The 15328-nt window shown below is 36.5% G+C and overlaps 3 protein-coding genes across 4 annotated transcripts; 1 reads left to right on the forward strand and 2 right to left on the reverse strand.

Moving 5' to 3' along the window:
* The first annotated feature begins 4216 nt into the window (after positions 1–4216).
* Positions 4217–5874, forward strand: DRT100 (Leucine-rich repeat (LRR) family protein). The gene has a single exon (XM_008233086.3). The coding sequence runs from the start codon at positions 4612–4614 to the stop codon at positions 5716–5718; it is 1107 nt and encodes a 368-aa protein (XP_008231308.2). The 5' UTR covers positions 4217–4611; the 3' UTR covers positions 5719–5874.
* A 2692-nt stretch (positions 5875–8566) lies between these two features.
* On the reverse strand, positions 8567–11775 carry LOC103330541 (protein gamma response 1). 2 transcript variants are annotated; one of them, XM_089052078.1, is made up of 3 exons: positions 11425–11775; positions 9856–10894; positions 8567–9513 (listed from the first exon to the last, which is right to left on the reverse strand). In XM_089052078.1, exons 1-3 carry the CDS (start codon positions 11740–11742, stop codon positions 8801–8803), a joined length of 2070 nt encoding a protein of 689 aa, XP_088908204.1. In that variant the 5' UTR covers positions 11743–11775; the 3' UTR covers positions 8567–8800. The 2 variants fall into 2 exon arrangements, with proteins under 2 accessions (XP_088908204.1, XP_016649956.2); XM_016794470.2 differs by having other exon boundaries at positions 9856–10980; positions 11425–11666.
* A 1142-nt stretch (positions 11776–12917) lies between these two features.
* LOC103330496 (large ribosomal subunit protein eL31) lies at positions 12918–14536 on the reverse strand. The gene is made up of 2 exons (XM_008233087.2): positions 14349–14536; positions 12918–13347 (listed from the first exon to the last, which is right to left on the reverse strand). The coding sequence occupies exons 1-2, from the start codon at positions 14432–14434 to the stop codon at positions 13068–13070; spliced, it is 366 nt and encodes a 121-aa protein (XP_008231309.1). The 5' UTR covers positions 14435–14536; the 3' UTR covers positions 12918–13067.
* Positions 14537–15328: the final 792 nt, after the last annotated feature.

Genomic DNA, 15328 nt, shown 5'->3' on the forward strand with positions numbered 1-15328 from the left:
AATGAGCCAAAAAGCAAAGCAGTTACCTGATTTCTGCCACTTAGCACCGACCAGGTGCCCATAATCCCTCTTAATTTATGGCTTGTAGTTTTGGTCTTATAAGTTCAGGAGAACAAAGCTATACATATGACCATCCTATTCATTTGACATCTCTTTCAAATGACTCTTGTTAAAATATTCGGGGTAAATTTTAAATGATTTATTCCTCTCCACAGAGTACAGCAACAAAGATAATAAAACCTCATTGTACAATAATGAGTCAACTACACAAAATTATGGAGGAAATTTCTGATGTAGAAGCAATGTAGGCAAACTTGGCTGCTGTAAGTTTGGGCTTTGAGCTTAAGATTTAGAACAATGGCTCTTCTTTTATAAGAAGTTTGGGCTTTGAACTTAGATTTAGAACAATGGCTCGTTGTTTATAAGAAAACGGCAAGACGAGTGAAACTCACTAGGTCAAAACAACATTTTCATTTTTGAGATCATTTTTGGAATTTTATTATTTTCATTTTTAGACTTTTAATTATAATTCCTAGTGCTTCAAGAGTTTGAGGTACTATTTCAACTTTAGTTGTTATCTTATTCTCAACTTTCTAGTGGATTCAAGTTTTCATGTGGCGATCGCTTGATATTCTTTGATTGTCACGTTGTGTTAATCTCGTTATTAAATACAATACAACTCATGGTAACACTCCCCTTTGTTAGAAATATGTCATAAAGTCAAACATGTGATGTTGCTTTTTGAATATTTCACCATTTTGGATGGGCAAGATCGTTGTTTTTAACCATGATATTTGGTCTACAATCATAGCAGTAAAACAACAATCCTTGAAATATGAAATGGTATGAGGGTTATGCAATGATATTGGATATAAGGCGAACTCTCATACTTACACATCATTTCCTAAACGTTTATGATCATAGGATTATCAATTGGGCATTGATCATCCGGAAAAACTTTTACATACTATATATGCCCAATTGGGAGGATGACTAGTCTCAAGTCATTACATGTATAGACACTAAGATAAGTGTGTAGGTGCTTGTAAAGATAAGTATATTAAACGCAATCAAATCACGAGTTCTAGGATTGAGATCTTTACTCACATGTCAAACTACAACTCATAAGTTACAATAGTGCAAACTAGGCCTCATACCTTAGACATATAGATGTCTTGTGGGTGAATTGTTTGTCTTTGAGAACGCTATGAGGCTCGATATGACTCAAAGGTGTTATTGGAATTCTCGATGAACTCAAAGAGGCAAGTGAATGTACAATTAATGAATTTCTACTCTCGATAAGGAGAGTGAATGCTTTAAAAATATAATTGAAGAAATCTCTGTAGAGTAGTGATATGATTAGAAATGAAGTTTGATATGATTAGAAATGAAGTTTCTAAACATAACCAATGTAATCATATAAGTGGAGATTTCATATTAAGGTTTAACAAAAGCATCTATACCCTGGTAATATGAATTAGGTGATTTCAAGCACATTGATTTAGTAAGTTCACCAATTTAGTGCCATCTTCCCCTGTTTCATTTGATTGAATTGGTGGAGTTTTCCCAAATGCTGACAATTGTCACCAACAGTGATATGCCTTGCTTCAGTGTGTGATATGCCCACCTACAACTTGTCTCCGTCACCTCCATCAGCATCAAATTTCGTTGTAGATTCGTTGTCCTCACTAGGTCTTGCCATACACAGTTATCATAGCTAGATCACATTGTAGTCGTCTTGTTGATCTAACCGAAAATCGAAACTAAAATGCATTGAACCATTTATTAGGTGACTCTGATCAGTGTGGCGGTTCCATGCCGGTTCTGATTTCTCCAACATCTCACTAACCACTAGTTGATTAAAAAAATAATAATTATTGAAAGTCATCTCCTCCATCTCCTCTCCATTGTTGAACTCAATCTTCCCTAGCATCATCAACACGACAAACTCCTCCTCAAACTCATTTTCATGTCACTAGAATGAGCTACATAAAGGGTCTTACAAAACAATGAGTTGGCCTAACAAGTTAGGGCAAGCAGCCAATTTTCTTTTTTTATTTCATTTATTGCCGTATATAGCTAACTTGGGTCACTCTTTTTTTTTTTTTTTTTAAATGCAAGTGATAATCTAAACTAAAAAGAAGGAAGGTTTCTCACACACATACTACCGAGATGTCACAGAGGTTGTATCCTCTATCCATTTACTTATTCATTGAATTAATATTTGAAAGAATGAAGAATGACTTTCTGGAGTGGATAGCGCAGCTCCAAAGAAAAAAACCAAACACGCTCGTTTCATGAAAGTAGCTACTAAAATTTATAACTTCAGCCAAAGTCCCATGCCTTCTTTCCTAATAAAAGAAAGGGGGAAAGAGAAAAAATTGAAGGGGCTGACCACTGTCACGTGAGGACTTTGAATCATGTTGTAATGGAGACGACACAACCCCATGTGAGGTCATGAGGTCCACCAAAACAAGCTTTTCTGTTTTTGCTCAAGAGCCCAACTTCTTCCTTCACCTTAGCGTTATTTTCTCTTTGCTTTGCACAAAATGTGCTGTTTCTTGAAGCTAATTACCTACTTATAACATGATAGACCTGCAGAGTACTTGTCTCGTACATCTAATGCACCGGTGTATTACACTTTTTAGTTATTAAAAATCAAAATCAAAAATTTAGAGATTAAAATTCAACCGTCAATAAAACAATACATCCGATCTCGCATGATGACTCCGTTTTGATTATCCACACAGAGAAATAGAAGTCTTGCTTTTGTTGTCAAAAAACATAACTCTTTGCTTAAGTAGTGCGCCTGATTTGCAATCATTTTTAACTTGACTATGGAAAATGAGAGGGGAAATTAAGAAGAGAAAATAAATGAATTAATGCTGAAATAATGAACCTCCATATACGAAAAATTCAGTGCATCATTTACAGCACTTCAGGCCTGGAGCTGCCGACCAGGCCATGACAAATTAAACAGTGGGGACAAATCTTCAAGGACCAAGACATGTTCTATCCCATCTTTATTATATTATAATTTTGAAAGCCAGGGCCGAAAGGTTGGATAAGACGCGAATATGTAGGAAATCTATTATCTGGAACAAAAATAAACTTTAAATCTATAATTTAAAGAATAAAAAATAGCAAACCATTGACAAGACAATCATTCAACCAACTTTTAGGCCTTGGTCCTGTTATTTTACCCTTTATTTTATTATTATTATTTTAGAAATTTTGGGATTGTATTTATAATTCAGCTAAAAAAATTAATAACTATAAAAAGTCAATACAAATTAGTCACAAAAGAACATTACAATAACGGAGCGGATAAAAGAATTCTGCATCGCCACACCCACAAAAAAAAAATCCAAGAAATTAAAGAAATATTCATGGGAAGGATAAGTGTTGAATAATTTTTAGCTAAGATACTAATCATGATTGTATTGTTGTCACAATCAAGGTAAAAGAAAATATAACAACACAAACAATCATGATCATGTGTTTAAAAAACTTTTCTTCTCATTGAAGCTTTTGATCAACCGATGTCAGTTGATTGTATCATTTGGAATGCAAATGGGGGATGTAATTAACAAAGTAAACCCATTATGATTTTGTAGAAAACTTTTACGTCGGTGTCAGAAATTCATTAGGAATTCATAAAAACACTTGTTTAAGTGTTTGAAGATGATGATCATATAATCTACGTAGGGACAAAAATAAAATCAGGAAGAGAAAGGCCTTCAATCATTGAGATCGTGGTGGGGCATACATATATTTTGTGGATCATCATCATGCTATAATGCGCTAGATAATGAAAACTTGTATCTTTCATTTTAAAGATGTCTCGTAAATATGAGGAAATTAGCAAATGCCAGTGGAGAAAGGGACCCATGCCTCTGCCTATGGTTGATTATGAGGCAAGCCTCCCAATTGGAACTATTAATTTGAGGTATATTACATGGCCACATTGGTCAGTTTTAGTTTTGGTTTTGAGTTTTGCGGCAAAAAATTAAAGCTAAAATGAAATCATACGACCATGATCGACCTTGGAAAAAATTAGAAAGAAGTGATATTTTAAACTACTCTAATATACAAATAGGATAATCGAACTCGGAAACAAAGAAACGAACATACCATCTTAACCAATTGACGTATCTGTCACATTTCTTCTCTATTGCATATAAATTCACAACAACTCGCTATTTGCATTCAATGCAAATTCAGACTGGTGACACCCTTCTTTCACAACCAAACCAAATTGCATTGGTAAATGGTGAATATTATATATATTTCATGGGATTCACAGTCTAGAAAGCCTTAAACTGTATTTGCATGTGATGTGTTAATCAGCAAATACATGTGCAATCCATATTCAATTACATCCTTAAACCTGTAATCACATGCACAGTGACAGTGAGTGAACCAATCTCACTATACTCCAAACTCCTTGTATATATCCCAACCCCAAAACTCCCAACTCCCAACTCCCAAACCCATCTCCCTCTCTCTCTCTCTCTCTCTCTCTCTCTCTCAAAACATTTAACACTTGCAGACATCCATCAACAAAACTTAGTGAACAAATACAGAGAAGCTCTCTCTCTACTTTCAACCATGAATATGAAAATGAGGTTGTTTTTAATCTCAGTGACAATATTTTGTGCCATTATCTCAAGCGTGAACTCTTGTTCACCAGCAGACTTGGCAGCTCTTAAAGCCTTCAAAACCGGCCTCACCGATTCCCATTTGGGTCTCTTCAACTCCTGGGTAGGAACCGACTGCTGCGTAAACTGGTACGGCGTCAGCTGCGACCCCGAAACTAAGCGAGTCGTCGACATTAACCTCCGAGGCGAGTCGGAGGACCCGATACTCACCAAATCGGGTCAGTCCGGGTTCATGTCCGGCTCCATCTCGCCCGAAATTTGCAAACTCGACCGCCTCACCACCCTCATTGTAGCAGACTGGAAGGGAATCACCGGCGAGATCCCCAAATGCCTCACTTCACTCTCCAATCTCCGAGTCCTCGACCTTATCGGAAACAAGATTTCTGGCGATATTCCGGCCGATATCGGAAACCTCAAGATGCTCGCCATCCTCAATCTTGCCGACAACCAGATATCCGGCAAGATTCCCGCTAGCGTTGTAAGCATGTCCGGGTTAATGCACCTGGACCTCAGCAACAACCAAATCTCGGGCGAAATGCCGGCCGATTTCGGGAAACTCAAGATGCTGAGCCGGGCTTTGCTGAATCGGAACCAGCTCACCGGGTCCATCCCTGTTTCCATCGGCAACATGAACAGGTTAGCCGACTTGGACCTGTCCAGGAACCGGATCTCCGGTAGTGTACCGGACTGTCTCGGAAAAATGCAGGTTCTTTCGACGCTGAATTTGGACGGGAACTTAATTTCGGGTCAATTGCCTTCCGCCCTTTTGAGCAATCGGGGTTTGGGCATCTTGAACTTGAGCCGAAACAGCATTGGAGGTAACATACCGGACGTTTTCCACGGAAATTCGTATTTCATGGCCCTGGATTTGTCGTACAACAATTTGAAGGGGCCGATACCCGGTTCGCTATCGGCGGCCAAATATATCGGGCAGTTGGATCTGAGCCACAACCACTTGTGTGGGACCATTCCGGTGGGCAACCCATTCGATCACCTCGAAGCGTCGTCGTTTGCCAACAATGATTGTCTCTGCGGGAATCCATTAAAGACTTGTTAATCATGGTAATGATTCAATGAATATGATTCGGCCGATAGGGATTGTAAGTTATTGTATCGGTTTCGTTTCGTTTCGTTTCGGTCCGGGCAGTTGTTTTTTATTTTATAATATGTGTGTAATTGTAACAATTTATATTATGTGGTTTAATTTTTCAAACCTGCAATGAAATTTAAAAGCAACGCCCACAAGAATTTGTCGTTTGTGTCGGGAGTTGAAAAGGACAAAGATAAGGCAGAATGCAGAATGCAGATGCATGCACGTGAAACAGAGCATCATATACTCAATAACTGTTCATAAGATTCATAGAGTGAGTTAGCAAACTTCACCTACTTTATATTTCGTATTTGAATTATCTACAAGGTAATGCGTCCTATTCTTTTCATTTGCAATATCTTTGGTCTTGGAGACATCTAGATCATATTGCCCAACTGTCTCCAGATCATATTGCCCAACTGTTAATTTGGCCGATATTGGAATCACGTGTAGTTCATATTAATAGTTTGACAACATAACATTCTTCAAACAAAATAAACGAATGTTACAATGTTACGTTATGTGAAAAAAGAACATAGATGATCAAATTGATGTAATCTAAGAGGGTCCCAACTTTAGTTCTTTTGTGATGGAACCTTGATTTAAGGATTTTTATCTGCTTTCTTGGTTAAAGTAGTGATTTAGCTTTAACTCTGGAGTTCACAAAAATGCAAGCACATGAAATTCCATCATAAGTTTGAGACAAAGAGATCTGAAGTTAGTGGAAAAAGATGCCGACAACTATATCCCCGTGATGTATGTGTGGAATAATTGGAAATGGGATATTGCTGATATGACTCGGAAAGCTAGGGTGCTTCAAATCTCAAAGCTGAAAAGATTTCATCCTTTTCTTTCTTCGTATATTAAAAGAAGAGAATAAAAAAAGGTTAAAAAGTCTTTTCCAGCAGAAAACAAGGCAATTAGATACAGAGTTATGGTTCGAATTTGTTCATTTTAGGCCTCAAATTATTTGGATAAGGCGACTAAATCAATCAATCTCTTTGGTTTGGTTTGGTCGGTCTCGAGAACATTCCCTATTCTCTTGCATGTATAAAAAAGCATTTTCAATGAAACATGCAAATAAAATAGACAAAATTGTACTATAACAACTTAGGTTGCATGTTACATACATATTTATTTCACGAAAACAGTCGGTTATTTCAAGGAACTAGGCAATGCAATTGTACAAACCATTATTAACCCGCGATCACAAACAATAGATCAACATATACAAGGTGGGTAGTTGCAAGCATTAACTTGCCACCATTCATGTTGGGTTGAGCAGCAGTTCCCAAAACTGGAAGGCTAAGAAGCGAGGTCAAGGTCTCATACATATACAGCAAATAAATACATAAACTATATGTCCTAGTCCTACAGAGCACTTCCTCTTAACTATTCCCACGTTGAATTGAATTTACGCACCAAGACAGCCAGTCGACAGACACTGCCTGCCCCCACTCCCACCGTACACAAACAATTTAACTCATAGCGCACGGTGGCAAAGATAAGTATGCTTTTACTAGCATGCGCCGGTTTACACCATTACCCCCCACCTACCTTTTATCCCATGGGAGGACAAGAGTCACAAGACCAGTCAGGATCTGAAGCTGAAGAGGCCAAAAACGGAATATTGATAGGAACAAATTGGCTTCAATAATTCAATTCAGAATTCAATATCAATAGCACGGTCTGTCTGTATGTACCTCCACTCATCAACCTCCTTAAATACAGTAAAGGGGACATCTTCCTCATCCCATGCTTCACCATAAATCAACTCTCACATTTTTCTTACTATTTTTTTTTTCTCTGACTTAATAATGGGGCATACAATACAAGCCTGGTTGTTGTGCTAAAATGTTGTCATAATGTTATTGAATCAGTTCCTGAAAATTTTATGATCATTCTATAATAACAGAAAATGTGTCTTTTTTTTATTTTTTATTTTATCATTCACTAGGGAGAGTAAGGGGGGAGTATTATATTGGGTTGCCTCAAGATTGTCTCCTGCGTGAATCGAACCCAGGTGCACTTGGGGGGAGGGGGAGGTGTTTGGCCCACTTTTCCATTGTGGTGCCACCCTATGCGCAAAATGTGTCGAATTATTGAATCAGCAGAAAATGACTTTTAGGTTTTTTTTGGCACTACAGCAAAGAACAGCACATGAACATCCAAGATTCTAATGGTAAAGGACTCATTTAACCTAATTGCACACCTGATTATGTATTTTCAAGGGTACATCAAGAAGGAAACTATACCTAATACAAGAGGAAACTATAAGACTAGTTTGTTCAAACGCACACTTAATTTGCTTCATCTAATAATGAGACATTTGGTCTGGATACTAGTAATTCAGAGAATTGGATGCTATAGTAATGACATTAGAGAGTTTAAAAGATGCGAAGTAGGTACCAACAATTTACTTTATATGGATAAACTAGGGTATGAATACCAAAATGATAAATTGACCTTTTCTTTCTGCAAAACAATTATACTTACACTTGAGGGCCTAGTGACAATGAAATCAATCACTTGAATTACCCCACTAACATGAAGAGGTTTTCCTTTTCCCTAACATCTAATTCACTATAGGAAGCTGTTGTGACGCACAATCAGAACAAACAGGCTTTTCAAACCAAGGAAATTCCACAAAGAAGAAATAAAAAAATTAATAAAAAAATTTCGTACCAAACACCCATGCTATACATAATGTTCACTTCTCAACCCAACATATCTAACGGATGAGTTTATATGCTCAAATTCTCAGAATTTAAAACTCTAATACTGTGTCCTGTAATATGGGGCATACATGAGGATGTAAAACTATGAAACTATTCTTTCTAGAATAGACAAATGTTTGGGAAAAAGAGTTATTTGACAAATACAAGAACTATCGTTTCTGGCATGGCTCCTATTCTACCTTTTGGGTAATACTCCCTGTTTGAGTCCTTTTAAGACCCACAGAGTTGGAAATACAAAATTAAATATCAATACAAGTTATTACTCTCTGAAAAAATAAAATAAAAATCAATGAATAACGAATTTCTCAACATCACATTTCAGATTCAAATCCAATATTCCAAAATCCTTCCGGAGTCAGAGGAGGAGCATACCTATACCGATGTCGAGAAACACCTTCATGGTGCTCACAGCGGAAATTATGCTTATTTTTATCAGTATCCTTGCCACCGTCATCATTGGGAAGAACAGCATCATAGAACTTTTTGCACTGCTTGCATTCAACTCCTTTCAAATTTTCCCGCTCAGCTTTCTTTCTTACAGGTTCCACAAACTTGAAACCATTTTTGCCGGCCACTGGAACTGGAATCTGCTGCTTCTGTGGCCTAATTACAGCATTCACATCCTGTGTTTCATCATCTGAGCTATCTAGGTTCATGTCATTTGGAACTGGAACTGGAAGATCAGGAACTTGTTCCATTGTGGCTTTATTCAAGTTTCCTCTGATGTTCTCCAGTGGAGTATCAAGAAAATCATCATGCGGGTCAGGCCCACCTTGGCCTTGACGGGACCTAGTATCTATCCAGCAGGCAGCAGGCCTTTTTCTCCCAGCTACTGGGGCAGATTTTGCAGTGGGAGGGCATTTTGGTGCAACGGGGAAGATGGAAGTAGGAGAGTGAGGACTAGTTTCTTGAATTAGCTTGCCTCCTTTCTCATTCTCCAAGTTATTGTTACAACTGATTTCATTCTTCACTTTTTTCACGTAACCAGCTGCTGCAGAAGCATGCTGATTTTGGTCTACAAAACCTACCATTTTGCAATAGGTTAATGGATTAAACAAAGGATACCAGCAAATGAAATCATAGTGGTAAAACCAACCATAGGCTAAAAGTAAATGCATGCCTACTATTCGCCTAATTCTATGAAATTAGGAACCAAAGGAAGTTCTTAAAAGTAAAAGATACAACTGAGACTTCAAATCAAAGTTACAGACGAAGATCAGCCAACCAAAAATCATCTAGCAACTCTATTTGGTAGATCACCAAAATTTTTTGTAATAACTAATAGTTTCTGACAGTGTATTTATATTTCATTTTGCAAAAAAATAGTAATAAAGTTGGAAAAAAGAAAAAAGCAAGAGCATCATACCATGGGAAGTTGATGGATTGTGATCATTTCTCAATGAATCACTTCCATCTTCCAACTTGTTTTTGGGGAGCATATTCTCCCTAGTAAGACCATGCTTTGTGCGGAGATAATTGTGCTGAGATTTCAGCCTTTTGTAAGCAACAGTAAGATCCGTGTACTTCTTCCTCTCAGCCAGTAAATTCGAGTTCATTGATTCAATTTGTTTCTGTAACTTTTCCCCCGAATCCCTTCTTTTGGTCACTTCGCTGACCCTGCCCCTGAGATCCTCCCGTAGCTCATTAACTTTCTCCTCTAAACCAGTTACTTTGACCAGAAGCAGTTTTTTCTCCTTCACACAACCCTCCACTTCGTCGTTCTTTGTTAGGAGATCCTTTTGGAGTTGACCAACGTTTTCTTCCAGAAGTTTTAATTTGGCCAGAATAAGTTTTGTCTCTTCTTCCTGATCCTTCAAAAGATTTTCTTTATTCATTATCTCAGCATCCTGATACTCAATCTTCAGGAATAAATTTTCTTTAAGCTCATTTCCCTTGGTTACTAGGTCAATCTTTTCTCCTAGCTCCTCTTGGAGTTCATCAACTCTTTTTTCAAGATCACTCAGTTTGGCAAGAAGCACATTTCTACCTTCTTCATTCTCTTTAAGTTGTTTTTCCTTATCCACAATGACAGAATCTTTCGACTGAATCACTACGAGCAACTTACTCTGCAATTCCATTCCCTCATCGACCTCCATAGACTTCTGCTTAAGCATTTGTTCAAGCTCATTGCCTTTGAGTTGTACACTTTTCAGTTCAGCAAGTAGTTGATTCATCTTCGCTTCCTGATTCTTGGATGGATTTTCCTTGTCAAGCTTGAGTGAGCGGTTCTCTTCAAGGGTTTGTTGCTTTTCAGCTCGAAGTGTTTCAATTTGACGAAAGAGATCGTTTTCCTTGTCTTTCCATTCATCTTCAAATTTCTGAAAGCTTTTAGACTTGGATTGGAAATAGGGGTAGAGCTGGCTGCAGAACACATATTCAATCTGAGAAATCCTGTCTTTGGCTTCCTGAATGGTGGCAACAAGTAAAGTACTAAGCCCAGAGACATAGTCGACATCATCCAATTCACTGTCAATTGGGTCACAACCCATCTCTGAGTTTTGACATAAATAAATAAATAAATATCACAAAACCAAAAATAAGTAAAACAAGTAACCATAGCGACAAAAATCATAATGTTCCAGAAACATAAAACGTCTGTAGTAGTGAGAAAGAATTAAAATTCAGTCTGTTGTAAGTGACAAACATTTTCTGAAAACTGAAAGATGCGGTGAAAAATCAACCAGGTTTAATGAAGACCAATGCTAAGAAAACACACAATAATCAAGCAAAGCAAATGCAATTAATTTCACATAAATCTCGGCAAAATGCAAGGAACAAATATAGCTCAAGATTCAGATTAATAAAAAAAAACATAAACAACAAGTTGAATTAATTTCACATAAATCTCGGCAAAATGCAAGGAACAAATATAGCTCAAGATTCAGATTAATAAAAAAAAAACATAAACAACAAGTTGAATTAAAGAGATCATTACCGATCTGGACTTTGGGCATTGTAATGCCAAATTCGCGATTCCAATTCCAATTCCCCTCTCTCTGCAATCCCTAATTGGCTCCTTATCTACGAGAGTGCAATGTAGAAGATTAACAGCATCCCAATCGCTCGATCTCTCTATCTCTCTCACTGTGTATGTGTTTGGTTCTGCAACTTCTAGGGTATGGGTGCGAGGGAGGGCTGATGATATCTGAAGCAAGTTGTTATTATTGGCGCAGGACCGGATTGGCCTGGCGGGACGATATAGTTTTATATACTTGTGTTTCAAACACAGCTTCGCGGGCACGATTGCTTCCATTTCCACTTTTCCCCCTAAACTTTCTTTCGTTCACCAAAAAAATTTAAAAATATATATATCTACAGCATTAATACAAACGTGCAAAAAAGAATCTTATGTTTTACTATGTGGTATTTATTTATTTTTTTAGCTAGCTAGCTAGCTATTGGTTTAGTGGTAATTTTTAGAATATATATATACAAAGAGCTTCTATTGAGAGATCCCTCAAATTAGTTTATTTGAGGAACATCAGTGTAGGATCCACTTCGCATTGTATTTCACTAATCCAAACCGTCTATGTTTTAGATAATAATTCAAAGATCATATCTATAAAAAATCATTTAAATCTGATATCGTTTGACCACTTAATTGTTATTGAAATTTTAGTACTTTCTTGAAGCAACGTGTTCATTGATTTTGTAACATACAATTAGATGTCGAAAAGGTTTTCGAATTGTCTAATTTTTGCAAGAATGATCTATGAATGTAGACTTAAAAAATAGATGGTTTGGATCATTGGAAAAAAATTCGTAAATTATTTAAGGGATTTACCAATAGAAGGGGACTGTGTATATATATATATATATATATATATATATATAACTATAACATTTTTATAATTAAAAATATATTACTATCTTATTTCGTGCCCGCAAATCACAATTTGACACATATGCAAAAATAATTCATCAAAAACACGAAAAGATAAACGTATGTACACATGTGATACTGCTATTGACAGGAATGTAGGAGCTCATACTTATATGATAAGAAGGGAAGTATTATCATAATGAAAACAAAATAAACATTTCATTGTTGACCCCAAAAAAAAAATTCTAATTTGACTGAAATTAATTTACAATAAATTATTTTTATTAAATAATTGGACATCTTATGTTGTTAAAATGCCAATAAATATGTTGTACAAAACCTTGTAATTAGTCCAAGTTAAGAGGTGAGAGTGGGTATGGGTTCAGGAATTGGCCACCCACAACCTTCTTATTTTGCTTATTTTTCCAATTAATTAAATGAAGGGAAGAAATTAACGAATGAAAAGAAAAGATAGTACTTGGTTTTGATTTTTTACTTTTCAAATGACAATTAAAGTTCGGATTCATTAAAACTAGCCAAGACAATCAATCAAAGCCAGACTACACAGAAAAAGAAGAATTCCGAAAAATCTGAAGAGACCGAAATCATGAACCACATAAGAATTTTGCAATGCTCTGCTGAAGAAATTTCCAAGATGGACAAAATCAGACCACACATCCTCAAGTAAATAAAAGTACAGCCAAAATTGGAATTACCTAACTAGAAGGGAGAAAAAACAAGGGATTTAAACTAGTTCAGTCTTCTTCGTCGATCACCTTGGTGCCCAAACCAGTAAATCCCTCTGGAGGGACCTCTGTAACAGTGACTAGTGAGTATAACTCCTCCTTGGCATCTTCTTCATCATTTCTCTTCCGTGCAATGCGGACGCGTATCCTTCTAGGCACACTTCGAATCCCACGGCTCCAAATGTGCTTGTTGAGCTTAACATCCACTCTAACATCTGTAGTACCCATAGCCTTTTCAGCAAACTTCCTGATTTCCTTTATCGCATTTGGAGCCTTCTTTTTAAATGTGCTGCATGAGAATCAAGATATAGGTTACTTAAATCATTTGCACAGCTGATGCTTAACATAAACAAAACAAAGGAATACAGCAGAAATGGAGTCTGCAACATTACACTCAAAGATGCAGAAATTTTCTAAGCAAAAACTAAAACTGTGACGAGTCCTCATATCAAGTTAAACTTTCATTCTTTTAGATCGGTAAACCAGCAGGTTTCTCATCAATGCATCATTCAGAAAGATATTATAAGAACACAGGAAAATTGATCTAAACATATTCAAATTTGGTGACACACAAAGTCTAGAAATGTAATGTCATCACATAACCACCCAAATACATTTGAATTTAGGTACATGACATGTATACAAAAGCAAATGTTTTTTAACCAGCTTCGGCTTTGGCTATTACTGCCGAAATTCAATTGAAGTCAGAGATCAATTCACACAACTAAAATAAATTTTATAAACAAGAAATCAACTGCTTGTGCAAGACGATAATGACTGGGGACGTATCAAGCGCAACAAAAACACAAACAAATACGAAAATATGATCATGAAACTTCATATAATACATAATAAATTCCACTTAAAGCAAACAAATTTCCTGAGAGGGAACAAAATAACAGTTTATAACGACAACAGGGTTCACTACCATCATTTTGAGTCTCATAAGGAGCAGCCACTGACTTTTAAAAATGGATGTAATGCTTTGAAAATAAATCATCTCCATGCCTTTTGATAAAGAAATTTATAACATCTACATCTTGGTAATCAAATTCTTTTGATTTCAGTCTCAACAATTACAAATTATAATAGGAGACGAGCAAGATCAAAATCAAATAAAATAATGCAGGAAGAATCAAATCAACTATGTAAGCACTTATTGCTCAGAAAACACACAGAATATAAGCATTAAAAAAAACAAATACAAGACTAAATTAACCTCCTTCAACGCAGATCTTAACCCATTAGCAAGAACAGTATAAAAGTAACGAACATGGACGGAGGGATTACCATCCATGCAAGCGTTTGTGGAGGTTGATGGTGTACTCTCTGGTAACGACCTCTTCCTTTCTTCCTTTTCCGCCCTTCTCCACCATGGTTGAAGCTCTGCGATCCCCAAATGAGACGACGACGACGAGGAGGACCTCCACTCACCAGCAATGAATTTGTTCCCTCGGCTGCTAAACAAGCCCTAGGGCGTTAACGGCAGATCATATACTGATGAGCTTTTCGTGAAATGCCCTTAACTTTTCTTTTAAACTACAGCATTGCCCTTACAAGTACACGAAAGCTCAAGGTTGTTTTTGTCTTTCCATTTGCTGTTTTTTCTTTGTGGGTAAAACTGTGTCAGGCCCAACCAAACACCACAGCCCAAACTGACTCCGTAGCATCCTCAAGCAAATGAGACCCAAACTGGTAGAAAGACCCAACCAGCTTGGTCAAACAATCAGCTGCACAACAATTTTATTGGTTAAAAATGAAATTTAATGTACCTCAAGTAGAGTAGTTAAGAGCGGTTACCGATGTTCAAATCCACTTTCTTTAACATCACTTGTATTAAAACAACATAAAAACAAGAAAACGAATTTGCATTTTTAGGAAATGAAAATGCGTCTGGTAATTAGAAAACATCTTCAGAAAACAAAAACAATGAAAACGTATCTAGTAGTACAATTTGAAATAATAATATGTGAGTTATTTTTATGAAAACATTTCCCATGATAATGAAAACAACTTTTTTATGTTTTCAACAAGTACACATGAACTTGTTTTCATTTTATGAAAACATTCTCAGTGTTTTCTGTTTTTGAGCCACCAAACGTGTTTTTGCCTCATTTTTGTTCTCTGAAAATGAAAACAACCTTCTAAAACGTTACCGAACGGGCCCTAAGAGTCTATTGGATGAAACAATTTCAAATTTATTGATTTATATAACTATGTGGTTGTTTTCTTTAGAATACTACAATTTATATATATATATATAACAATAT

The sequence above is a fragment of the Prunus mume genome, linkage group LG5, assembly GCF_029339155.1.
Source record: "Prunus mume cultivar Tortuosa linkage group LG5, ASM2933915v1, whole genome shotgun sequence".
Classification (NCBI taxonomy): domain Eukaryota; kingdom Viridiplantae; phylum Streptophyta; class Magnoliopsida; order Rosales; family Rosaceae; genus Prunus; species Prunus mume.